The 27,282-nt window shown below is 43.9% G+C and overlaps 1 protein-coding gene across 6 annotated transcripts in view; it reads right to left on the reverse strand.

Moving 5' to 3' along the window:
* Nucleotides 1–5,474: 5,474 nt before the first annotated feature.
* The window catches only part of rtn4b (reticulon 4b), a 44,780-nt gene continuing 22,972 nt past the window's right edge, over nt 5,475–27,282 (reverse strand). For 4 of the 6 annotated variants that reach the window (XM_030071235.1, XM_030071236.1, XM_030071237.1 and 1 more), the window contains 6 exons: nt 15,171–15,378; nt 13,456–13,594; nt 10,575–10,644; nt 9,357–9,403; nt 7,974–8,032; nt 5,475–6,779 (listed from right to left, as the gene is read on the reverse strand). In XM_030071235.1, coding sequence (XP_029927095.1) covers nt 6,737–6,779; nt 7,974–8,032; nt 9,357–9,403; nt 10,575–10,644; nt 13,456–13,594; nt 15,171–15,378 — 566 coding nt within the window. In that variant the 3' untranslated portion in view covers nt 5,475–6,736. Of the gene's footprint in view, nt 6,780–7,973; nt 8,033–9,356; nt 9,404–10,574; nt 10,645–13,455; nt 13,595–15,170; nt 15,379–20,093; nt 20,244–26,302; nt 26,453–27,282 lie in introns of those variants that run through there. The other 2 variants (XM_030071239.1, XM_030071240.1) reach the window with 2 other exon arrangements.

Here is a 27,282-nt window from a genome sequence, read left to right on the forward strand (position 1 = left end):
GCGGCGGAGGAGGAGGAGGAGGGAGCGTTTCAGTGTGAAAAAGTCCTTAAAGCCAACAGTGCTGCTGCTTTTAGGAAAACTCATGTGGAGGACTTTATTGGGCTGATGGAAAACTGGAGTGAAGAAAGTGTGAAGGCTCTGAAAGTTCATGTTCATATCGTAGTGGAATGAATGGAAACCAGCGGCTGGAGGAAAGGGAGGAGGAGTGATGTGGCAGCTCTGAAAGCCCACTGCTCACTCTGGGAGGAGAGCAGCGTGAGATTAGAAGAAGCAAAATCACTTGTATGGTCTTTTAAAAGCCTCCAGACGTAAAGCAAAGTAACGTTAGCTTTCATTAGCAGCAGGACAACCAAACCCGGCGGCTCCTTCCAGCCTCGGACATCAGCCGGCCTCAGATGAAGCAGCTGATGATTCCCAACACGCATCTCGACCTCCAGCTTCACTTCATCAGAAATGGAACTGGTCGCGATGGCAAACTGTGGTGACCGGAGAGTCGGCCGTCTGCCTCTGCTCCAGCGGAGCGAGTCGACTGGTTTCTACTGGAAATCAGGAATTAGAAATGATTCAGCTGGACCTGTGTGGTTTTACTGGTCCAGTTCAGATCCAGCACCAGACCACAGGACAGAAACCAGTTCAGTCCCAGTGGGTCTGTTGGTTTAACATGCTTATGGCTGCCAGGTGAGTTTTCTGGGTTTTAATCTGAAGTCAAAGGAACTGGGATGAAACCAGTAAACCTGTTGCTTTAACACACTAACATTTTCTACTGGTACCAGTTCAACCCAGTATCACCCAGCAGCTGACGGGACACCAGTGCAAAACACCACTTTCAGCCGGAATAAACCAGTTCCACTCTGGTTTAAATCCTACTGGAATAAACCAGGTGGATCCGACTGGATCCGACTGGATCCGACTGGTCCGGAGCTTCAGCCGGAAAAACGTGAGAGTTTGTTCCTTTAACTCTTTGAAACTCAGAACTCACTCTGTCTGTTTTTATTTATTATTATTATTATTCCTCTTATTATCATTTATTTTTTCGGGTAATTTTGTGGTAATTTCATGCAGATTTTCTTTTCTTTGTTTTGGTAATTTCATGGTAATTTTCTTGTAATAATTCCTTTTTTTTTTTTTTTTTTTTTTTTTTTTTTTCATTTTTGTTAATTTTCACGTGAAAAGGTCAAATGCTTGTGAAAGGCTTCCGGTTCACCTCAGGCTGCACTTAAACACAAGACAGCTCAGAACACTGGAAATATAATTTTTTACTAATTTTCTTGTATTTTTAAAACATATTTTGACAGGCTTCTGGTATTTTTCTCTGTTGCTAATTTTCTCATCATCGTGTTTCTGAGAGAAATCAAACGGAGGTGATCAGGTTTCAAAGAGTTAATGGCAGAAAACTCAGACACAACCTGAACATCACATGGACGAGCAGAGATCATCTTCAGGACGATCTGCTGTCACTCCATATTTTGCACTGCATTTAATCAAAATCTGATTTATCATGAAAAAGAAACACTTGACATTTTATTTCAGTCACTGTTCATTTGAAAGAGCCTTTATGCGTTGAATATCATCACCCTTAAGTGCCTTTCTGGATCTTTCTACCTGTGTTTTTTCTTTTCTTTTTCTTTTTTAAGCTTCATGACGGACATTATTTTGTATTTTGTCTGGTGCTACCGAGAATGTGGACGTTTCCCTCGTCCAGACGGCAGAAAACAGCATGTCGCTTCGCTGCTCTTCATGTTTTTAAGAAATCATTAAAAATGCTCCAGAGCGTCACGGTAACCGGATGCAGACGACGTTGTGAGCGATGATGACTTTATGGACAATATTTACAGACTAATATCTAAATGTTCTGGCCTGTAATGTTCACCTGGAGACTCACGGTTTGTGTGTAAGTGGAACAGACCGTTAATGAATATGTGTGTATTAAATTTTTGTGTTGTGGCCGGTGTCAGTGAAACGCTGAGTGTGTGTGAACATGAAGAGAATAATAATAATAATAATATTCATCAGACACTCAGACCTGAGCTCATGAAGCCGAGAGGAAACAGGAACAGAGGAACGTCTGAACTCAACCAGCTGAGTTTGTGTTGTCTCGTGCTTCAACACGCGGCTCCAGACCCTCAAACTGCACAGAGCAGGAAGGCCAGAGGTCAGAGGTGTGTGTGTGTGTGTGTGTGTGTGTGTGTGTGTGAACAGTGTGATCAGGACTCAGTAAACGTCTCGTCTTCAGCTGAGTCTCAGCTCAGCTCACCTGAACACACTGTTAGCTCGCTAGCTATCCAGCAGGCTATTCATGGGTCAGGGTTAGGGTCAGGGTCAGGGTTCGGGTCAAGGTCAGGGTTCGGGTTAGGGTCAGGGTTCGGGTCAGTGTTCAGGGTTAGAGTCAGGATCAGGGTTAGGGTCAGGGTTAGCTAACCCTCAGAGCAGAACTCAGAAAAGCAGATTTGTCTGGTTTTTACCTGGTCAGGACGACGCGGCTGCTGTCAGACCAACAGTCACGTCCAGGAGAGCGTCATCGACGAATCTAGAAATCAGACGTGATGAGAGAGGAAACTGAAAACAAAGATCTGAGAGCAGCCCGCCCTCTGGTGGTGAGGCGTGTGCTGCACACACACCCGGCCACGGCTTTCCTTCCTCTTTCAATGACAAGCTCTCAGTTTTTATTAAAATAACAGAAACAGGAGTGAAAATGTTTTGTTAATTGAAATAAAAATAAAAACGAGGCTTTACAAAAACAGATTACTAACTGAAAGTGTATTGTGTTTAAAAACTGAACTATAAACACATAAACTACGATTATAGAGAAAACTTCATCTTTGTCAGTTTATCTGGTTGTTAATCTGTCCTCAGTGAAGACAAATGCTCCATATTAAAAGACTAAAACACTGAAACAAATAAAAACTAAACTAAAACTGCAGCATTTTCAAAGCATTTTCAAAAAATAACTAAACTAGCAGACCTGCTTTAAAAATCAAATGATTGAAAACAAAATAAAAATGAAAATGAATGAAATATGCAGAACTACAATATCCTCACCACACACTCATCAGCAGAGTGACTGCTGGTGTTTCCTGCATTAAAAAACACGACTTCAACGTTTGATGATTTGATTCGGTTCAAAGACAAAAACAAATTTCTTTTCTTCATCCAAAACAGGATAAAGTTCCCTCTTAAAAAGTTCATTATTAAAAGTTCCCTCATGATAACGAACTGTATGTTCTCAAACACATCTGTCAAAAATCTTACACAACCTAAATTTTAGGGATTAGATTCTAAGAAAAAGTGTTTTGATCTAAAAAGATAAAAGCTTTCGTCTGTTAGTTTTTCAACTCTTTTATTTAACGAGGGAAGTTTCACTCCTGATTTTCTAATTCCAGCCACCAAGTCGGTGAAATAAAAACTTGAAAACACTACAAAAACAAAACAAAAAAAACAAACAAAAAAAACAACTTAATTAAAACTGAAGTGCAGGGTCCACATCACTGTGTTGTCCTCAGTGGTAAACTCCACCCACCTGGCATCGTACATGAGGACAAAACAAACCATTCACAGTTTGTGTAAATAATTTCTTGACCCACATGAGAGAAAGTGACAGATTAGCGAAATATAACTCGGTGTTCTTTCAATAAATTAAATTTAATCTTAATCTTGCAGCAGTAGGATGAAGTGCAGCAGAAACTGTTGAGCTCTCAGGAGGTCAAAGGTTACAGGGTTTGCTGGATTTGACCTCTGAGGAGTCCTGAAGGAAATCAAATGAACATTAAAATTACACTGCGCCGTCATAGCTGTGCAGAGTCTGGGTCGAGGGTTTGATCATGAATCGGTCAGGTTTAACGGAGCGAGGTCGTTTTATTCGCTTCCTGTCAGCCGCTGACAGCATTTGAGAAGAGATGATCCTCACGCCGCCACCAGGGGGCGTTACGCTGAGAGTCTGAATTTCTCCATGATACTTTTAAAAACATTTTTCACTCTGGTCTGATCATCTGAGGTGTGAGGGCTGCAGGTTTCATGTCACTGAAAAAGAATTAACTGGAATCAAGAAAAAGAAAAAAAATGTTTGGACATCCCAGATATTAAATAGAAAAAAAATGGAAATAATTTCAGCTGCAGTAAAATGTTTTTGTTTTGTTTTTTTCACTGTTGGACATCAACTCTGCTGTGGATTATTTGTCCTGTTTCTTTTTATCTTTTTTTTTTAATGTATATATATATTTTCTTTTGGCATTACACTTTTTTGTACAAGATTGTCTAGCTATCGTTTTCCAATTCTTTGTATCATACTGTACATGAATATAAATTATGCTCAAATGCATGACTTTATTTTTCAACTGAAAGCATCTTTGTGACTGCGGTGAGACTTTATGACGTATGAATGACAAACACGTCGATTTTTTTATACCAACTTTACTGTGAGTGTGTTACTGTGTGTGTGTGTGTTGATGTTAGCCAAGTGTACAAACAGATTAAACGGGATTAGAGCAAGAAAACTGCCTCTCTGCTTCCTTTGTCATTGAATATGAACAATAATATCAGCATTATTAGTTATAATTATTACAAACCATCATTTCCCACAGCAGACAGAGAGATCCTTGTTATTCTAAAAACTGTTAGTGGTTATGTGTTTAATGAGGGATTATTAAAATTATAACTCATCTGAAAACGTTTACTCACAAAACAGTAGTCGTTGAAATACTGAATTATTAAAAGTAATGAACATTTTGCCCTTTGCTAAGTAGATATTATGTCGTGTTTAGGACTGGAACCATTTATTGTATGTAAAGATAATTAAATAAAGTTTGCAGTTTCTGAAAAGGCATTTAAACTTCATACTGTGGTAAAAATAAAATCAGTTTGTTTCTGTTCATAACAGATCAAACATTTTTTCACCACATCAGTGATCAAACTGTTCAGTAAACCTCCAGTTTGTCATCATTTTGCATTTCATGGCCGTGTGGCTGCATTTATACCTTCCCATTTTAATCACTTTGCTTAAAACTTTTCTTAAAAACCTTTAAATTCTACTTCCAACTGAACAAAAGTTATGGACATTTAAATGTTTCAAAACTTTTCCAAAAAGTTTGATAATATTTTATAATTTCCCAGAACGATTCCAGTCTGGGGACATAAACATGGCGCTCAAACAATAAAATAAACTGACTGGAAATCACGTTTGCTGATGATGAAGATCTTAATGTTAATAACTGATTTCTCAGCTCCACTGAAACACTAAAACTTTTCCTTTCCACTTTATTAGAAAAATAAAAGTCTGTTTTTCCAGCTGCTGCTCAGACTGAAGAGGACATGAAGACGTCACTTTGGGCTCTGATCACTTCCCATCAGACTTTGGATTTATTTTTCACACTTTATTGACACTGGATGGAATAATGATCAACAAATAAAATCATAAGTTGCAGGTCTGATTAACATTTTGCAGGACTGAAGCTAATTGGCTGCTGACAGAGGAGGCGGAGTCTTCGTCTAGAAGCTTTATTGATAATTGTTTACATCTCACAATGCATTCCACAAACACGGCTCCGGCAGGAGCTTATCGTCACAATTGAAGTATGAAGTTTCATTCACAATTACTTGCATAACAAACAAAATGCTTGAAGATTTCCCAAGTTACATCGTTTTGCAGCTTTAAGATATCGGCTCCACAGACAGTATGGTTATTTTTTTTTTTTTACTTATTTTTTTTCTTAAACCCCCATTTCATTTTTTTTACATTTTTAAATGTTACTTTATGTTGATGTATGTAAACGTGTTCGTTCCAGAGTTTTTCATACTAGGCAGCTGTAACGACATGAAATGACGACTTATGTAATAAATGTACTTTATTTTTCTTCTCGCAAAGGTTTCTAGATGTTTCTAGCTAGAGTTACTCAGAAGCGATGAAGTGCTTATGGTAGTAGCGCCCCCCCTACCCCTCCCACCCCCCCCCCACACACACACAACGCCTCGCCGCGCCGCGGATCTCGTCAGAGTGCGTCCTGGCGGCGTGGCGGCGTCACACTCAGCAGGTAGTGAGGAAAAGAGGCTGAAGCCCGGGGCGTCACGACACGGTGGATCAGTAAAACAGGAAAAATCACAAATTCCACTAACTGAATAATAAGAACCATACCAAAAAAAAAAAAAAGGAACAAAAACTAGAGGTGCTGTTTTCCCCACTAAGGTACCGCTCTTCACTTCCCCTTCACGAAAAAATAAGAGACACAAAAAGAAAAGAAAAAAAAAATCTCTCCGCTCGGCTGAACTGTGTGGTGAGGGAAAACAAACCAACCCGAGAGCCCAGCCCAACCAGCACTCACCTCCCACAATGCACTGCGGGCGGCAGCTGTGGGTAAAAATCAAGATTAAAACGTGTTTGTGCGAGTTTCATCGTCTCACAGAAACCTTTCAACAAAACACTTCAAAGCCTGTTAAAGGGACGTTACACCAATTTAATCCCCTCAGCTGAAGCGGCTGAGCTCCGGGCTGGTTTCACTTTTCCACAGAGCATTACACTTTAAAAAAGGAAAAAAAAAAAAAAGGAATTCCCAACTGGAAAAAAGTGTTTTCATTTTGACAAATAATAATAAATGTCAGAGGGGCTGCGTCCACGCCAGACCCCCCCGCTCCTACTTCCACAACTCCTTACAACCCCCCACCCCCCCTCATCCCTCCACCCGTCACACTCCCGTCCGTCCGTCCGTCTTCCTGAATCTTCCTGAATCCAAACGTCTCGTCGTCCTCTTCACTCCGCTTTGCGCTTCAGGCCGGGAACTTTGGCCTGGATCCTGCAGGACAGAAGGAGAGCGAGGATTAGAGGAGCCACAGGGAGACCCGACACACACACACACACACACACACACACACACACACACACACACACACACACGCCTGCTGTCAGCTGAGTGTTTTCAGGAAGTCACCCAGGTGGGCGCTGCCTTCACACTGCGAGCTCCATGATCACAAACTGCTCATGTCTCAACATTTCAGCCAATCACGTTTCAGTTTCCCTCCTGATGATTCAAAACGTGACAGGTTCACTGCAGCCATGTGACCCCGTGACCCCACCTTCACACCAAACTGAACACTTTCACAGTGAAAGTTGCACACATGGAAATGTTTTTTTACATGTAAAGGTGCAGTCAGACCTCCAAACAGGCTGAGCGCCGTGGCTTCCCGACACACTCCCAGCCACTCAACGCTCCCGGTACTTTTATTTTGAAAGGCAACAGGAATAAGCTGAACAGCTGATCTGCAGCTGGGCGGTCAGTTCACTAAGGCGCCGGGGAGCTCGGAGAAACAGTGGAGCGTCAAGGAACGTGATTCACCTGCAGCTGCACAGCTGGGCCTTTGGCCCCGCCCACAAACTGTCAGACCAGAGAGATTCATCGACCAATCAGCTCTCAGCAGTTTCATGAGTTCAGATGGAAACTTGGAAATGACCAGAACTGGAGTTACAAGGTTTCCCCTGACAACAGCAACAAGTACGTCAGCTCCCATAATGCACTGCTGCCTGTGGGTTATTGCTTATGACACCAAATCTCGTCTTCACCAGGAGTGGGGAAAAAAATCCAAAGTATCGTGATATTTTGTGTGACAATACTGTATCGATACACGGACGTCAAGTATCAATACTGCATCACGGAGTATCAATACTGCATCACAGAGTATCAATACTGCATCACAGAGTCTCATACTGCATCACAGAGTATCAATACTGCATCACAGAGTATCAGTACTGCATCACAGAGTATCACTGACAGTCAGTCAGTCTGTCAGAAATCTGCTGCAGTAAAAATGAAGAGCAGCTTGATCTTATTGGACAGACTGAAAAAAGGTCAAATGTCTCCATATATTAGAATATATGTTTTCACCCTCCACAGGATATAATCCAGAATAATCCAGCGGCTACTCTCCACCGCAGTGCAGGTGTGTGTGTGTGTGTGTGTGTGTGTGTGTGTGTGTGTGTGTGTGTGACTTACTTTCCGATGACGTCTTTGATCTGGTTGTTGACCAGAGCCAGGTAGTGGTCGATCTGGACCTGCAACACAAACAAACAGTGACTCAGCAGTTTTCTCCTCCGCCTGCAGGAGCACAGACAGACAGACAGACAGACAGACAGACAGACAGACAGACAGACAGACAGACAGACAGACAGACAGACAGGCAGACAGACAGGGGGAGCGTCTCTGTGCTGCCATGCGGCCCAGAATAACGTCACAGTCTGCTGAGGCTGGAGCGTCATGCATGATCTGCATCACTGTTTGTAGATCTCTTAAAGCATTTCATATTTTCATGATTTAACCCTCTGATGCACCAGAGTGACGATCCTAGAAAACCTGCAACGCGCGTCTGCATTAAAACACTCCTCCTCATATTCCTTAGTGTTTTCTGTTGCCAGTCACAACTGACAAATAATTTTAAAATACAAATCAGCTCCATCAACCCATAAACAAAACAACTAGCAACTAGCAGTGAAATCAGCGTCACTGGATCAGCAGCACACACACAAACAGGTCCTGGAGCGAGCGAGTGGCTGACCAATCAAAAGTGTAAGCCAATGGGAGATCAGCTCTGCAGGGAAACCCAGTTTGATTTGATGGGACTGTTAAAAACAATCTGCCGGTTTGCTGGCTGTTGTCCGGCTGGTACGGTGTGATGTCATCGTTACAGACGCTCTGCTTTCCAGGCGGTAAGAGGGATGACATTTTGATATGAAAATACAACACAAACATTTGCCATAGATTTTGGCATTTATTATTTAATATGTTGATATTTTGGAGTGAAACATTAACAAATAAAGACTTATTTTTTGTTTCATTGTCACTTTCCTCTCTATATTTAGCATTGTGGAGCTGTAGTTTATAAGGAGTCAGATCAGATGATGTTGATGAGACGACGACACGAGAACAGAGCCGTTTATATCCGAGGGGAGCGGAGAGAAGCTCGCCGGAGCTGTTAGCACCTGCAGCCACGCGGCGGCCAGAGCGCCTGTATTTATAGGACGGAAGAAATCTGTCCTAAGCCGGGTCGGGACACACTGTCATCAGCAAAACTCAGCAGAGGACAAGAACAAAAAATCTGCAGAGGAAAAAGGGTAAAGAGAGTTTCTCTCCTGAGGATCAGGTCAGGTTTTCTGACTTCCATGAATTTCAGGTTTTATCAGTCAAACAGACGTTTGTTTGTCCAGCTGCTGGTTCTGCTTCTGACAGACGTCAAACATCCCATTTTTTTCACTTTCACATCATAATGTTGATGAAATTCAAAGCTGCACAGCCTCAGTGTTTCCTCCAGAGCAGCAGGTGTGGACCCTCCAAACAACCCCAGGTGAAATGCTGCATTGTGGGTAATGACGGCGGGCTTACCTGGTGTTTCTCGTAAATGATCGGGCAGCTGAACGCTCCGACCAGACCTGAGGAGAGAGCAGAGAGTGAACCTGTGACCCTCTGACGGACGAGGCCATGAACATGAACACACACACACACACACACACACACACACACACACACACACACACACACTCACACACTCACACACTCACACACTCACACACTCACACACTCACACACACACACACACACACACACACAGCAGCGAGACAGTCACTGACACTAAACAAACACACGTGGTTTTGCTCCATTATGCATTTTTCTTCCAGTTTGTGGGTGGAACTGGTTTTTGCGGACTGGTTTGGACATTGTGGTGGAAAGTTGGGCTGAATGATGTGTTCAATCATTTTTACAGAGTGATGATTGATGATTGGTAGGAATGATGATTTCAATAGTTATTTCAATTCAAAAGCTGTTAACAGTGTGGAGTCTGCACCAATATACATATTACATCTGAAAAATATAATTTACATCCCAAGAGCATTTCTGCAGCACCATAAAACTTTATTTATAACAGTGTTTTGTCACATTTTATTGATTATTGATTACTGATTGATTATTTTATCAAATAATCTCAGCTCTTGTGATTTGGATTGGCCATATTGTGATTCTGATCATATCTGGACTGTTAAAAACATGCAGCCGCTGCTTCAGGCTGGATGAGGATCTGTTTCCTGCTGCCTCACTGATCACTGATCAGCTGAGGAGCTGCTTCACCATCTTTGACCTCTTGTCAAAGAACTCCAAATATCTGGATATTACATATTATATGTGGATATTCTAAATATTGTTTCCTCCAGTCTCGGTATAAAAGCCTCTGAAACCTCTGAAGCTCTTTAGTGCCTCCACAGGCTGACGACAGGGACCGGATGATGTTATTTAATAAAAAGGGAAAAATAATGTGAAGAGTCAAACTGAAAACTGTCACCTAAGTTTATGTTGCAGTACATTACTGCTGCACACACATCTAATATAAAACCCTCTTCTCTGACTCATAAACAAGAACAAATACACGTCAGTGCTCTGTTAGGGGTTTGAGTTCTGTTCAGTGAAAAACACTGATACTGTACAGATTTATCATGTTTTTATTTTAAATGATTTTCTGTGGTTCTTCAGGTTTTCTGCCCCCTGGAGGCTGGGAGCTGCCTGATTTGTTTTGTTTTTTTCCGACTATGTGGCTATGTGGCGTCTTACCCAGGATAAGAAGAGTGAGTCCGTTGAACAAGGCACCGACGTAGGTCAGGATCCACATCAACACCGCAAACTGAGACGAGAGAGAGACACAAAGTCAGGAATCAGATCAACTTGATCACGACTGATGTGAACCAGCACATCTCAAATAAACCAAATATAAAGTACAAACTACGCTTCAAGTGGGCTGTGACACATCAAGAGATGATGTCTAATGGAGTGTGAAGGTGAAAATTATGCCAAGGCCAGATGGATAAAAATATTTTTGATCATATACCTCAATATCAATATTATGAGAATATTGTAGGTACTGACAAAATATTTACATGAGATTTTTGATAAATGAGGTTTCTTATAAATAGGCATTTGGTTCTTTTAATAACTAAATGGCTAAAGGCAAATAATAGAGCAACTAGAGCAGTCGGGTGAGAAAGACACAAAACTGCGTCATTTTACTGCAGTGCAGATTTCAAAAACAGGAAAAGACAGTGGATATCACCACATCACCAATATCTCATATCACCACATCGGGGTCATATTATACGGCCCAGCATTACAAGTTATAACAAAGATATGTGCAAAAAGATGAGAACATGAGGAAAAACAGATGTAGAAGTGCAGGAGCAGCTGACTGACGAGCTCTGAACACAAAATGGCTGCTCGCTCATCTGTGAGCGCCACAGTCACTGCCACAGTGCCCTTGAGCAAATGGCTGCAGCCCTGACTGCAGCAGGAGCCTGACGTCATGTAAACATATGAGGGCCTTGGACAGAAAAAACAAACCTCTGAAAAACCAGAGAATTAACTTCATCTTCTGTTTCAAACCTGCAAACAGCAGCCGGAGCTGATTTTTATGTTTCACAGATCAGAAACTTCAGATTTAATGAAGATTTAAACGATTCGTCACAAATTAAGACTGTTTTTGAGAATTGGTTAATTGTTTTAGTTATTTATTCAGTAAAAACACCAACCACTGTCTGATTCCAGCTTCACTGAGAAGCTCAGACTGTCCTCCTTTCCTCCGTTCATATCTTTATAAAAAAACTATACTTTGGGTTTTTTTGGCTGCTGGTCAGACTGAGGAAGACGTCACTGTGGACTCTGACCACTTCCCTTCAGACTTTGGTTTTCTTTTGAATCACTTGATAAACTGATGACTCATTGATTAATTAAAGAACATGAGGAGGTTAAATGGGCAGTGGAACTGATTATTGAACTGGTTTGGATGAACTGGAGTCTGGTAGCTGGTTCTCATGCGGCTCCTCCAGTTTCCCCACAGGATCATTCAGGTTTCATCTCTTCATTCACTTCTGCCCACATGTGCGTGACGTCCAGACGTGATGGAGCCGGCTTTTTATAATCAACCTCCGAATAAACGCACGCAGAGATCTAAAACCGACCGCACGAGCCAAATCAATCCATCTGGGACGACCAATCCCAACATCAGCAGCAGCGACATCAGAGACGGGACCCAGCAGGACGACAGCCACCCAGTAAGGAGACACTCAGTGCAGAGCATGTCAACACCTTCACTGGTGATGCACAGCTCAAGATTTTCAATTACCTGGTGGTGTGTGTTGTTTCATTCAGGTTTCTGAATGTGGGAACAGGTTAAAGTGGGAAACTGAGTCCTAAATATCCTTTAAATATCAATTAACAGTTTGTGAAGCTGCTGAAATGTAAACCAAACTCGTTCTAAATGAAGTCACTTCTGCATTTCTGCCACACATTTATAATGATCCATCATCAGTGAAGGGGAGGTAGGTTCAGAGGAAAGTAGCCATAAATAATCAGCATGCACAACGAGGCTTGAGGGTTTACCCATCATGCACTGTGGCAGACTCAGCTTCAGTTACAAACACTCCCAACAAGTGGAATTCCTCCGAACAGATTAAAAAAGAAATCAACATTTCCCTCTAAGGGAGTTTCTGCTCCACCACTCACGACCTGCAGAGCCGTGCACGGGCACGAGGGGGAGGGGTGGGGTGGCTGTGGAGGGGGAGGGGGGGGCTGTGGGTGCGGTCTGTGGGGTCCCAGGGTGAGGCGTTCAGGGCCGGCGAGGTGATGACAGGCCTGGACAGCTGCAGCTCTGCTCTATATTCACGTCGAGCTGCTGCTGCTCGTGGAAACACATCGACCTTCAGAGCTCAGAGCAGGAGAGAGGCTGAACACAGAGACGCAACACAAACACATCCACAACAACAACAACACGCTGCCCGAGCTGGGCCGAGCCGAGCCGAGCCGGGCCGGGCCGGGCCGAGCCGAGCCGAGCCGGGCCGAGCCAGGCCGAGCCGAGCCACCGTGCGACCTGAGGCCAGCGGTCAGCTCAACACACCGACCCGACGCCGCTGTTCTGACTGCTCCTCACACACCTTATGGATTTATTTACTGTTGTTTACTTAGTTAATTTATCCAAAAGCAATTTATCAAGATAATCTGTCATCATAATGTTTTTTTTTTTTGTTTTTTTGTTCTTCACCCCTCCCCCTCAAGATCTGATGAGAAGTGATCAGAGCCCAGAGTTCTGTTTTTTCCTCTTCTACCCTCCACAACAAAACCAAACCAAACAAAAAAAAACAAGATATGAACTGAACTGTGGATCTGGAGAATTATTACCACAGACTGAGGAGACTGCAGCTTCACAGACACATCAATACAACAGGACTGAGGATTATTTTCATTGAATTGAAGTGATCGGAGCCCAAAGTGACATGTCTTCCTTAGTCTCACTATCACTAAAAACACAGAGCACAGCACCGTGTTCATCTATATGGGCAGATAAATAAACCAAACTTGCTAATTAGCTGCAGCTTTGAGAAAGAAAATGTCTCAGGACTGTTTGGTGGTATTTAAATGTGAGAGTCAAACTCCTCCTCTTCCTCACCTTGATGGAGTCGACCAGGTCCTCGACCAGGAACAGGCGCCTCAGCTCACCGATGCTCTTGTTGAGTTTGGTCAGGATCATGTCACTGTACTTGTGGACCATATCCTCAGACAGCGCCACCTCCTGGTCCAGGTACTGCCTGCAAGGGGAGAGACAGGACAAGAGGACCGGGGTCAGGACCAGACCAAGAACACGGAGCCTCGGACCAGACGTCGGCTCGGCCCAAAGCCAAGACAAAAATTAAATTTACACCCGTTAGGAGCCCCGGCCTCGCTGTCCCACCGTGGCCCCGAGGACCATGTGTCACAGACATACAGATACACACACACACACACACACACACACACACCATATAAATACATGTGGTCCTGTTTGTTTGCAGTTATTACACCAGTGTCTCAGGTGTGATGTGGTGATGATTCACTGATGCTAAAGTGTCAGATGGTGTATCAGCGCTGTTTCAAAATAAGAGCCACAGCTTGAGGAGGCGAATGCCAGCTCTTACACAAGCATATTATGGATTTATATTTTAGTTACGAGTCACTGTAAGGTCTTTTGTGACTGTTTTCAGCAGCAGAATCACCTGTGTGTTGAAAACTGGATTTGGAATTTCCCCTCAATCCAAATTATGAGCTGAAGCTCTAAATCCCCTCCAGCGGGGTCAGCACCCCGGAGCTAAAACCCTTCAGATGTGTACAATCAGCTTGTAATTTGACTTTCTGAGCTCACTTTCTGTGGCTAATCTAAAGCCCAGCTAATTGGCCTGTAATGCGTGAGGTTTATTGTGCTGGCTGGCAGGTGAGACGTGGCGGGAGGGTTTGAACAGCCGAGCTGCAGGAAGCCCCCCACACACACACACACACACTGAGCTGACAGCAACATGCCGTCTCTTTTCTCCTGAGGCCAGAGGGACAAAGCGTATTGATCGCTGCTGCCTGGCAGGCGACTTCACTGCGGCAAACAGGAAGTTAAGAAGCGACCAGGTCACCGAGACGTCAGGCCTCACCTGCCAGCCCCCTCACCTGCCAGCCCCCTCACCTGCCAGCCCCATGACAGACTGATTAAAAACTGATTCAAGACTGACAGACTGATATCACACTGATGAAAGACTTCTATCATACTGATATCACACTGATGAAAGACTTCTATCATACTGATATCAGACCGATTAAAAACAGATACCATATTGATATCAGACAGATATCTGGCCTGACAGACTTTGCTTATTAAGTTGATCAGAATTAATGCTCTGATAGAGGAACATTCATCACTGCAATGCAAGCAAATGTTTTTTTCTTCCTTGTTACCTGGCTATATTCATTCTAAATTCAATGATAATCTATGACCATATGCACAATATATTCATTTAAGGGGTGAATAAAGGATTTTTAGGGCTGCCTCCTGAAAGTCAAATTAGTCACAGACCTCCAACGTTGACTGACAGTCCTGTTTTTTTTTTTTTTTTAAATATAAATAGAGTTATGGCATTGTGATATGATAATAAAACAAGACACATTCTCTTAAAAATGCACTGGGAGTATATTGCAATAGGGAATGTAAAAATATTAATAAATCCTTTTTGAACTGGTAGATGCATAACTGGATTGACTATGTGGAGAATTGAAGCCCCTCTTCCCAAAACCAACACGAGACAAACTAAAACCCAAAAAACAAGAGCAGCATGGGTCGGGCCCACACCGTCCCCCTGCACTCACTTGAAGGGGTGGCCCTCATCGGACTTCTGGATGGCCTGCAGGATGCCCTTGTATATCCTGAAGGAGATGGTGACGGAGAGCAGCGCCAGGCCCACGTAGGACGAGACGCTGACGATGCTGCAGATGGTCAGGGAGAGCAGCAGCAGCAGGGTGGCTCCGAACACCACGCCGGTCGTCTTCAAATCACGCCAGTACAGGAGCTCCACCACTGCACGACACACACACACACACACACACCCTTCATTAACCTTTAATCATCCAGACTGAGCGGCAGGGTTACCATGGTTACGACTAAAACAATCACCACAGGACTGATGAGATTTATTAGTTAGAGACTGGAGGGACAGGCGTTCACCGTCCACTTCAGGGCAGTTTGAGTGACATTAAACGTCTCAGCGGTGCTAATTTGTTATTCCAGTTATTTTGGAAGCTGTAAGTTGAGTTTAACAGACAAATCAAAAGGGACAGGGATTATTATGGGATGTGAGAACAATCTCCACCAGTGGTACATCAACAAGTCAGCTGGTATTGAGCTGACATTATTTTATGTTCTGTCAGAGAAATATTGTTTAAACTGTGGGAACAAATACTAAAAATGAAACTTATAAAAAATACAACACTGGCCGGTGTTGATGTCTGTAAACAAGAAGTCGACACTTTAATTTAGCTGAGATGTTTAAAACGACACAGCATCTCTCAGAGAGCTAAATGGGCGCGGTGCAGAGACGGGTATACTTCACTGCTCAAAAGTAAACCGGTACAGAAGAGTTTAACAGAAATACAAACATGCCTCTAAGTGTCAGCAAACAGGACGTTTAACCGCAGCACGATTAGCCTGCTGGCTACTTAGCTTGCTAACACTGTGTTCAGGTGAGCTGAGCCTCGGCCTGAACACCAGACCGTTTACTGAGTCACAGCTGCTAATCTACCTGATCACACTGTTCACACACACACACACACACACACACACTGTTCACACACACACCAAGCTGCTTCAGCTGCTCCTCACACATTTAAATATTTTTCAGTAAAACAGCTTTCCAGAGTTCCTCCATGATGGATTCATCTGGAGCTGTATTTACAGATACACACACACACACACACACACACACACACACACACACAGCATGGTAACTTTAAACCTGGTGAACTTGGTGAAGCAATATATGGTTATATATTTTTTTTTCCAATATGTGGTTTAATAACGGATTTTCTGATTCAGGATTCCTGTGCTGATATGCTGGGTCTCCTCTAAACCCCCCCCCACACACACACACCCGCCATTTTGTCGACTTTTGGCTGCCACGAAGTGTGTTTCTCAAATACCTGATAGTTGCACAAGATGACCTTTGCTCTCACATCAAACTGTTGCAAAATGATATTTGTAACTGCTGGCAGTTTGAGTGTCACGTTCGCCAACCAAGTGATTGTGAAAAGTTTAAGAAAGCCATTGTGATTTTGTGAAGGACAGCAGGACAGCAGGTCACTGGTATAACAGGAGCACTTCTACACACTGAAGGCACTTCAGAGAGAATTGATTACAAATATCAGGCAGCAAGCCCTAAAATCCTCTAGGCTACAGAAATACTGAAAAATCTGCAGAATAGCAGTTGATTCAGGAAAGTAAATGTTCACATGTATTGATTTACTTGGAATAAATTAGAAAACTGCCCAAACTAAGGCTAGAACCTTAGACCACTGCTGCCACAGCCAACGCCACACTGCTGAGGCACTTCCATTAATATTTCTGCTTCGTGTGAGTGTTACTACTAGTATTACTGCACACTACTACAGAACTGATTGAGAACTGCATATGAGACAAGATGACATGCTAAACAGTACTAACAGCACATTGCAATAGTAAAAAGCTTTTTATTATTTTTGGCTGGTAAAAACTCTTTCATCTCACAGCCACCTTGGCAGGTAAGCCAGAAAGTTAATTTTGGAGCCTGGTGCTGCTTGCCTCTGGGGGGCTGCAGGAGGGGGGGTGGGAGTCTCCTGGGAGACAGCTGAGCTCAGGCGCTCGCTGCTGCACTGACACTGCTTATATTTCACCAGGGGATTCCAGGCAGGTCAGGGGGACAATATTAGATGTGGACGAGACCTGTGTTTCCTGCAGACCTGTTCCACTGCCGCCGCTCGTCCCAACACACTCCGTTCTCTCCGCTCACGTCAAACCGCTCGCTGGAATCTGAAGGTTTAAAGTCGCCGCCTCACGGGTCACCATACACGCCCACATCAAAGAACGTAACTTCAGACTTCCCCATATAGGGTTTCTTTTCAATTTAGCGTGCCATCTGATCCAGCGTGCAGCATTTACTTCCAATAAAAAACCCTCTTCAAAAAAGAAAAAAAAAAAACAGGTGGACTGCAACACACACCAGTGATTTCATGGTGGAGGATGACTAAATTTCAACAGAGAACCCAGTTCTGCAGGGTGAACGTACATATGCAGATAAGTGCTGGCGGTGAAAAAGATTCAAATGTGACACTTAAAGAGTCAAACACTATTTGTTCCCGATGTATTTACTATATGACGTGCACACACAGGAGCCCAGTGTCTCCTGTGTGATAGTGTCCATTTATTTGAGGGTGAGCTTGTATGAGTGTCTTTATCTGAGCCACACAACCTGCCAGAGACTAATTTCTGTCATTGCCTGCGCTGAAGGGCAATAAAGTTCTGATGTTGAGTCTTGAGAGGTCAAGGCTCGCATTGTTCCACACAGTGAGTGTATTTGTTGATAAGCAAAGCGGCATTAAAATGTAAATGTCCCCCAGCAGTTTGATGGTCTCTGCTGCACAGCTCCGTCTGAGCGCCTGCAACACGGCTGGCAGCCGACCAGAATATTCCTCAACATGGCTTAACAGGCAACAAATGAGCTTATGAGGCTGAAAATCCCAAATTATGTTTCCAGCAACAGGTTGTTTCCTGCCAAGTTAACAAATCCTGCCGACTGGTTCTGCTGCGACAGACCTGAGGCTGTTTAGTCACCAGCGGATAAAATAATCACATTACAGGAAATCAACTGAATTGCTCTGCACTCACAACAAAACCCTTCACATGTCCTTAGTTTTCACCTGAAATCACATCACACACCTAAATTCATCCTTCATTTCAAGTTTGAACCCTTTCGTTTTAATTGCAGACTAATGACCTGACAAATTGAAGGTATATTTCAGGGCTACCTTAATCTTTGGCTTAATTAAGGGGCAGTCAAGGCTGTCTTGATATCCCTCAATGTGGCTATTCAGGACCAACTGAAATGGCCTATAATAAAACCTTAACAGAATGCTAAATCAATAGAGAAATTGAACAACACCTCAAGGCTCTTCAGATCTTTATTACAATAAATTTAAAAGTGTTTTGGTCACCAACACTCAGCCTTCATCAGAGCAGGTGTACTAAGGTTAAATGTTTAAGCTTTTTATAGCATTCTACTCAAAAATGTCTTCATCCATGCACAAAATTAATTCCTTAATTCATTCCAAAATGAATTTCCTTAATTTTTCAGGGTCCAACTGACATTTTGAAAACTGAGGGATCCCCTTTCTTAATGTCCTCAGCTCTAATGTCTGAAGCCTTTGCTAAAATACCTATTATAACAATAATCATACACTTGTGATGATAACAGTTATACTAAATATGACTAATATACTGTAATGCAGAAGGATGGGTGTGTGATCATGAAACTGAAAATAACCACCCATGCCAGCATTTGCTGACAGCAGCCACTTTTCGCTAATGATGAAGAATAAAGGTTTGTTGTATGTAATCAGGGCATTAAACTGACTGAACTAACTGTTGTGCAAATTCCCTCTGTGCAATAATCCATATTCAATGCCATACTTATGTGCAATAACTCCTGTCCATATGCACTTGTACATATATTTTTTCTTTCTTTTTATTCTATATATATTTATATTCCTTTCTCTATTTTTCTTGACTATTTGCTCTTTTTACTTTACACTTTGAGTGGGAGTTGTTATTGTAACAAAAAGTAATTTCCCCCTGGGGATCAATAAAGTATTCTGATATTGATTCTGACCCGGTAGCGTCTGTGTGATAATAAACACACCGAGGCAGGACGGAGCGCTGGTTTAAACCGTGTAAAACCCTGTAAACATGACGCCGAGTGCCTTACACTAACAGCTTTAGCCTGGGAACATGAAAACAGCGAGCCGACGTGATATTCGGGAAGCTTCGCTGCTTATTCAGGACTCCTGGCTGTGAATGAGGGCGTTGACAGCGGCTCTGTTAGCCCGGGCTAGCTGCTAACCGTTAGCTGACAGTGCTAACGTGCTAGCCGCGTCCGTGTGTTCCTAATCTGACCGCGCAGCATGCTAACTAGCACCGCTAGCCACCTAGCAACAGCCGCTTCACAGACAGCCATTGTCTGGGTGCAAAGACAGGGACAGGGCAGGGAGCACGAAGGGAGGAGGAGAGGAGAGGAGGTGGGGATGGAGATGGAGGAGGAGGAGGGTCCTCGGTCCAAATGTGGCCGCCTGGCTACATATGGTAGCAGGCGTGAGCTAGCATCGCCGGAGCCTGGCTAAAAATAGAGCCGCATCATAAACCCCTGCCACTGATCCCGTTTCATTACACGCTATGTTTTAATCGCCAGCCCGGTCCTCCCACCCCCAGCGACATTACAAACAGCCCGCTGCCTGTTAGCTTCCCCGGGATGCTGGCTGACAGCGACCGCCGGCAGCCCCGCTCTCACCGCTGCGGGAGACCCATCAACCCGTCCGGCTTGACCTCCGCCGGCGGCCCGCTCCCCCCGCTCCGTGCCCGGCGGGCTCCCTGCCACAGTCCCGCTGCTCATGCAAATGGAAGCCCGTCGGAAAAAATCGAGATAGCGTGAGGCAAATGCGCCATGCAAACGAAGGGAAGGTCCGTAAACAAAAGATTTTGACAAGACTAACCCCGTTTGGCGTCCATCTTGAACCTCCACTAAGCGTGCAGCACGGCAGCTCCGCCCGGCTAACGGTGTGCGAGAGAGAGAGAGAGAGAGAGAGAGAGAGAGAGAGAGAGAGAGAGAGAGACAGACATGCGCAGCTAGGCGCCTCTCACCTACACCGACAATTAGACCCACCGCTAATTTGGAAGGAAATAATATGACAGATTACCCAGCATGTGGGCGGATGAAGCCAGGCGCATTATCTCGATCTGGCGAAATTCGAGATCACAGTACAAACACAAACACCGCCAATAAAGGAAAAAAGTATAATTCAGATAATATCCTGCAAACAAGAATTTCAAATTACTTAAGTGTTTTGGTTTTTTTTTTTTTTTTTGAGCTGCTGCTTCTTAAAAAACATTATTTTCATTTTGTGCTATGCAAAAATATCTCCATATTTCTAACAATAAAGGAACTGATTTTGATTTCTCTCTGGTTAAAAAAAAAACAAAAAACAGCTGTCCCTGACTTCACAGCTGTAGATATACTAGCTAATATTAACATCCTTGACAAATTTTAGATTGATGAAAGAAAGCTGACAAAAGGAAAACATCTCCGTCTTTAATTCATTTGAATGTTTCTGCCAGTGGTGAGAAATCTGAATAGGGAGTGTTGTGTTCGTCTCACTTCTGTACCATTTCATGCCAGGTTTGCTTGACTTTTTGCAGTCTTTGATTATTAAATCAGTAAATTTAATTTTCATAAACCCCATCCTAATATATAACTTAAACTAATTTGATACTAATTAGTATGCTGTACTATATGGATTAACTCTTTACTCTCGGTGCAGTTTTAATGGTATTTAAAATCGAGTCTGTGGGTTTATGCTGAGCCGTTAGAGGAGGTGGGACAGCGAACCTGCTTCACCCTGCCTGATGTTCAGCCCTCAGCCGGGGCAGAGCAGAGGCACGTAAATGTCTGAAACACCATCTGCTCTGAAGAAACGACGATCATAACAGGGATTATGGCAGGGAGAGGCAGAGGGAGGCTGAGTTGCATAACTGGGCTGTAAAAGGATAACTAGCTGCAGAAATGCCAAGCAGAAAAGATAAAGTTAGGCATTCAAAAACCCACCAGCTGGAGCTGAAGTAACAGCTCAGAGAGTAAAAATCCATTTAAGGAGTTGGAAGCCATGAAGCAACACATGCAGCCTGACTCCAGGAGGTTTTTCACTGCAAAGACATTGAACAGTCACCACAAATCTGCTGCCATTTCACTTTTATATAGGAATTAAATTGTCTGATCAGGCAGCCAGTGTGCATGTGACCAGTTTTTTAGACTTACAAGACTTACAATTTAGTGCTGGGTGTAAAATTACATGGAGACAAACTGAAGAGCACTGTTTGTATTACCCAGTCCTTTATGCAGCCAATTAAAGTAGCACTCTAAGAAAGTTTGTGTTGAATGCAAAACTTGTGTGTCACCAAAAATCTGCCAGACCAGAATCAATATAATTCACATAACCAATTCAAATCAAATTGTATGCATTTCCCAAAGTCCACCATGTGAACCACGAAGCAAAAATCATGTGAACTTTTGTGCTCAGTCTTGTTTTCACCACCATGAAACTTATCGAGCCGAACAGCAGCCGGCAGGACAGACGAGACGCAAAGGATTCAAAACCCCATGAAAGTGGAAAAATAATCCCATGAGAGGCAGCAGGAGCCAAGAGGGTACAGAAGCAATGTTTTGGATCCCTGCATCAACTAGAAAATAATCTGGACAGAGAAAACAAGTTATGAGTTCAGTAAATGTTGGAGCTGTAGGACGTCAGGCATCTGATCAGCACATTATCACTAACAGGAGAACATCTCTGCCAGACACCAGCAAATTAAAAGTCTGCTGTCAGTAAACGTCCGCACAGGAAGTGATGACACAAACTGACATCTCACAGCATTTGTGGGAACTGAAGTTGTTCAGTTTTTAAAGTTACCACTCACTACCGACATACAGAAATGCAGGGTTTCCATACACACCTCATCTGATCTATTCGTGTGCTGTGATGAGCAGAGCATCGTTAAATCAAGCAGGTGGAATCACAAAACAAATACAGAGCAACCCCCTCGTCCTGCCTCTGGTTCTCTAGAACAATATGAAAGCTGCTTTAGAAGGAAAATTTAAATATTTTAATTGCTCCCCCCTGACCCTTCTCAAGTTTCAGCTCAAGATTGTCAAGATCGCAATTATTAGTTAAAAAAAATTCCTTTAACTTCCTGAAAACTTTAGGGATGTTTCATCATTTTCCAAAACATTCCCAGGTCCTGGAAAACGTCATTTTCAAATTCCATGACTCTTCCAGGACTGTCATGACCATGGAAAACCCTACACATCCCAAGAACAGCTTTTATTAGGTGCTGATTAATGATTAATGCTGTTGATCAATGATTTCCCCAGTTTTCTGATCCAGTTGAACGCTGCTCAACACAGCAGAGATTCCTAGTTAAAACCTCAACATGAGCCGGTGCTGCTCTGTGCGTATGTGTGCGTATGTGTGTGTGTGTGTGTGTGTGTGTCAGCGCAGTGTGTGAAGGGTCAGAAAATGATCTTCCTCATTACTTTCTGCTGAGTCTGACTTACAACATAAAGCAGAGATATTTCACTGCTGCAGTAGCTGGCTCACACACTCACACACACACAGCAATAGTGCTTAGTCATAGCGTGACTCAGCCTCGTAGTGACACTCAGAAACCTCTGGCAGCGACACAGCTGCCTCGATGGCAGCGGCGTGATGAAGCAGAGGCGCCCTGCAGTCGCAGCAGGCAGAGCGGTGAGCGATGGCAGAGCTCCAGAGAAACGACGGGTCGAGTCGAGGCTCGCATGTAAAAATGCAGTGGCCAGAGATACGGGGGCACAAAAGCCTCAGTGTTGCAAGAGGAAGCGATGGGAGCGCTGCAGCCTCATATGATGCAACGACGACAGACACATGATGATCAGGAGACGGGAACACAGACAGACAGAGAGCTGAGTGACCTACACATTCACACACTCCACAGAGTGTGTGTTACACTGTCCCTGCTGTCCTGCACCATATTCATTTACCAGTGTGCACAGCGCTGCTGCACTCACTGCCCGGACGTGTCAGCACCAAGGTCACCAAAAAACAGACAAACAAAAACAAAAACCCCTCAACATATAAGAGCTTCCCCCGCCCATCACTGACTACATGGCCTGCTGCTTCCCTGGACTCTTCACTGCAGACTCACACCTAAAATCTGCATTATAAAGTGTAAACACAGCACAACCGCATTTTGCTTTAGAGCCACAACTAATGATCATAATCCATCAATGATTAATCAAATACTGCAGAAAATGTGAAAAATAAAGTCAAAGTCTGATGGGAAGTGACCAGAGCCTGAAGTGATGTCTTCCAAATCAGCCAAAAATCCAAAGTATTACTTAAAAGATATGAACGGAGGAAAGGAAGACAATCTCAGCATCGTAGTGATTTCAGTGACGCTGGAATCAGATTTTAACTCATTTACAACTCATCATGCCAGAAGCTGTCAACTGCCTGCGGTGCGTTTAAGGACACCTGGTCAGTACTTGTAAATGGAAAGGAGAGGCTTACTCCTTTGCTGGTCATGCAGTGACTGGGATTTGAACCAGCAACTTTCTGGTTACAGTCTGACTCTCCCACTGATAGCTGACAGGTAACATGTTAGCTAAACCTCAACAACAGTGGAAACTGGTAAAAATTTAATTTCAAATGAGGGAGTTTTTTTGGCCCAGTGACTGACCAATGAGAGGCTGAGGGGTCAGTGGATCAGCAGCCAGGTGAGCTGAGCAACACGCTCACTTTAATACCAAAACTGTTAAAACAGTAACTGAACCTGTGATCTGGACTTTGGATATTCAGCCAATCCATGAGCATGTAGATCTGCATTCCTGTCACATGTGATGATGTAAGCCTGATGTCATCACTGCTGGGTGAAAGTTCAGAGACTTTCACAACCCGCACAACTTCATGTGTTAGCTTAGCATGAATAGTGTTACCATCCTCATGTTTAATGCTAGTTATTAAATCAAATCTGTCCTGTGGTGTAGTGCAGTGTTGTGTAGTGTAGTGCAGTGTTGTGTAGTGTTGTGTAGTTCCCTGAGTGTGATATGAGTCCACATGATGGTGAAATATCCTCATTAGTTCCTGATCCACAAACTGGATTTCCATTCACTTTCATAGCAAAACAGCTCCCAAAACAACACTTTTAGCACAGAAACCAACAAAAACAAAGAGAATTATCATAATATAAAACCAATAAGTCCCAGTACCCATTTTGTGTGTCATTACAATTATTTGTAAAACTTCTACCAGGTCGTTTCTTCCTGGCGTAAGGTTAATATGCAAAAATTCCCTGCAGACGCAACCTGCCGGATCTACTTTCCAATTCAAACAGGAAAATAACAAGAAAGGAAATGTTTAATGTTCTCAAAAAAAAATAGGGAACCGGGACTTGTTGTTTTATATATTGTCATAATTCTCTTTGCTGGTGTTGTTTATGAGCTGAAAGTGTTATTTTAGGAGCTGTTTTGCTATGGAAGTGAATGGAGAGGTATAAATCCAGTGTTGTGGATTAGCAGCCCAGGGGAGCACGGAGCAGCTAATGGAGGCATATCACACCCAGGGAACTAGACAACCCAACACCACACCAACAGACAGGACAGCTGAAAGAGTGTTAGAATAAGTCAATAAAGCTGCATCAGATTTCTATGAGAATGACAGCGTTGTTATAGTGACTGTATTTCTATGAGCACTAGTGTTTGATTCTTCAGGGTCTCCTGTGTGATTACTCTGTACATCAGCTGTAACTGGATGATACCTTCATCAACGCCACACGTTTCAATATGAATGTCAATAACCTGAGAGCTCACACACACACAGACACGAGTGTGTGAGCAGAGCTCGGTCACTTCCTGTGCAGCAGAGCCAGCAGGAAGCTCAGCTCAACACGCTCGTCGCCTCAGGTGACCTTTTCACCACATTTCTACACTTCCCCGTGTTCTTGCCAACGTGATTTTGTTTTATGAACAATAGGCGAGCTCTGGCAGTTCTTCACAAAACAGGATTACAGATTAGAGAGCTAGAACATGCTCGAGCCTGGCAATTCTGCACAATAAAAACTTTAATATTTGGTTTAGGAGTTTGATTCAGTCAAGCATGTCGAGGATTGCTAATAATAATTAAATAAATAAAAAAATCAGGAGGTATTACAGAATATTTTTTAAAGTTATCTGGCTAACCTGCCAATCTTGCTGTCTGAATTATCCCTCTGTCTGCAGAGCGTCCAAATAAGCAGAAAATACAAAATTCACCTGTAAAACAACAACTGTTTTCAGGTTTTCCTTAGAGGCTTTTTCTATGGTTTTCAAAGAAATCAAGCGACTTCACTTTGGTTTCAAAGGGTTAAAATGTGCTGTGTGGAGCGAGCGGAGCGTGCAGCAGGGTCGCTGCAGTAACATGGAGCCCGGCCTGCAGCCTGGCCAAACTTCCACTGTGAGCTCTGGCGTCCTCTGACTCTCCTCCAGATTATTAGCATATCTGAAGCGCATTAGCCAATCACTGAACCACCAGCTGACGTCAGTCCGCTCAGAAATCCCCCCCCCCCCCCCCACCCCACCCCCATCGTCCCATCCACCTTTGGCCACGCTGCCTCTCATCAGCAGGCTGGCTGGGGAGCGGGCCAAAGGTCTGCTCTGCGGCCCGGCCAGACGACAGGACACCCAGAGGGGCAGAAAAATCAAGAATGAAATAACAGCGTCACTTCAGAATAAGACACGAGACAGCGGAGCGGTCACAGCTGGTCACTGAGAAACTTAGCAAAGACTTTCCAGGCATGAATGAAGCGAGGCAACCTGCTCTCACATTTCAGAATCAAACGGCTTTGCTTCTGCACTGGAATCACATCATTCTTAGCAAAGAAAAAATGAAATAAAATCAAATAAAAACTAGAACTGCATTAGTGCCAGTGACACATATCTCTATGCCAGTCAGCAAACAAACTACACATCCAGTCAGCATTAACAAGCAGCCAAAGCAATCCAATGCAAACAGTCTAGTGCACGCTTACAGCAGCGTTCACCTTGCAGATACTGTCAAGCTTGGGAATTGAACCCACAACCCCCCGGCGGTGTGTCAGCACCTCGGGCTGTGAAATAAGCAGATAGAGAGAAACGGCGTACCCTGATCCCTCCAGTGCTTCGAGGCCGGCTGGCACTCCTTTTTATCCACAGCATTGTCTGAGTTCTCCATGCTGTCCGCTCAGCAAACACACATCCCACAGCACCAGCAGCAGTAAATGAGCGTGTGTGTGTGTGTGTGTGTGACAGAGAGAGAGAGAAAGTGTGTGTGTTTGGTCGCAGGAGCAAGCGTGCAAGAAAAGGAGGAGGAGGAGGAGGAGGAGAAGGAGGAGTGCGGGAGGAGGGGGAACCCAGGCGAGGCGAGGCTTCCTCTGGGAGACGACTGCAGTGAGGGAATCGACGCTCTCTCTCTCTCTCTCTCTGCTTCTCTGTGGTTTCTCTCTCTCTCTCTCTCTCTCCCTCTCTCTCTCCTGCAGGCCCGCTGTCAGCTGACTGTCTGCTGCCAGCGCTCTGACGCAGCGACTATAAACGTCCTGGCCTCGCCTCCTCCTCCTCCTCCTCCCTCCTCCATGTCCGAGCTTTTTGGCAAGCTCTCCCTCCCCTCCCCCTTCCCTCCTATCTCTATCTCTCTCGCCCTCTCTCTCTCTCTCTCTCTCTCCTCCCTCCCTTTCCCCCACCCCACAAATTCAATCTGTCCCTTCCCTTCTTCCTCTTCCTCTAATCTGATGACGAGGCAGGTAAACAGACCAGGTGAATGTCCTGTGTGACTCCAGCAGTTTCAAACAGATTCCTTCTCAGGGACTGTCCCTCACCGTCTGCTCTGGTGTCTGTCAGCCAGCAACAGCTACACCTGATCATTTTTAACTCCATGCAGGTAACCAGGTGAATAAACGCTTAAAAAGCTGCACTTTGTAAAACTGAGGACTCACTAAAGTAAGAACCGTATAAACTCAGCGCACAAAAACCGACTCACAGTTTGGGCTTGTCCCAGGTGTTTCTATCAGCTGGGTCTGAAAGGCTCCTTGTATTCAGATCCCAGTGATGAGGACCAGATAGACTCAACCACCAGATTCTGTGCTTAC

This window comes from Myripristis murdjan, chromosome 15 (genome assembly GCF_902150065.1).
Source record: "Myripristis murdjan chromosome 15, fMyrMur1.1, whole genome shotgun sequence".
NCBI classification, from domain to species: Eukaryota; Metazoa; Chordata; class Actinopteri; order Holocentriformes; family Holocentridae; genus Myripristis; species Myripristis murdjan.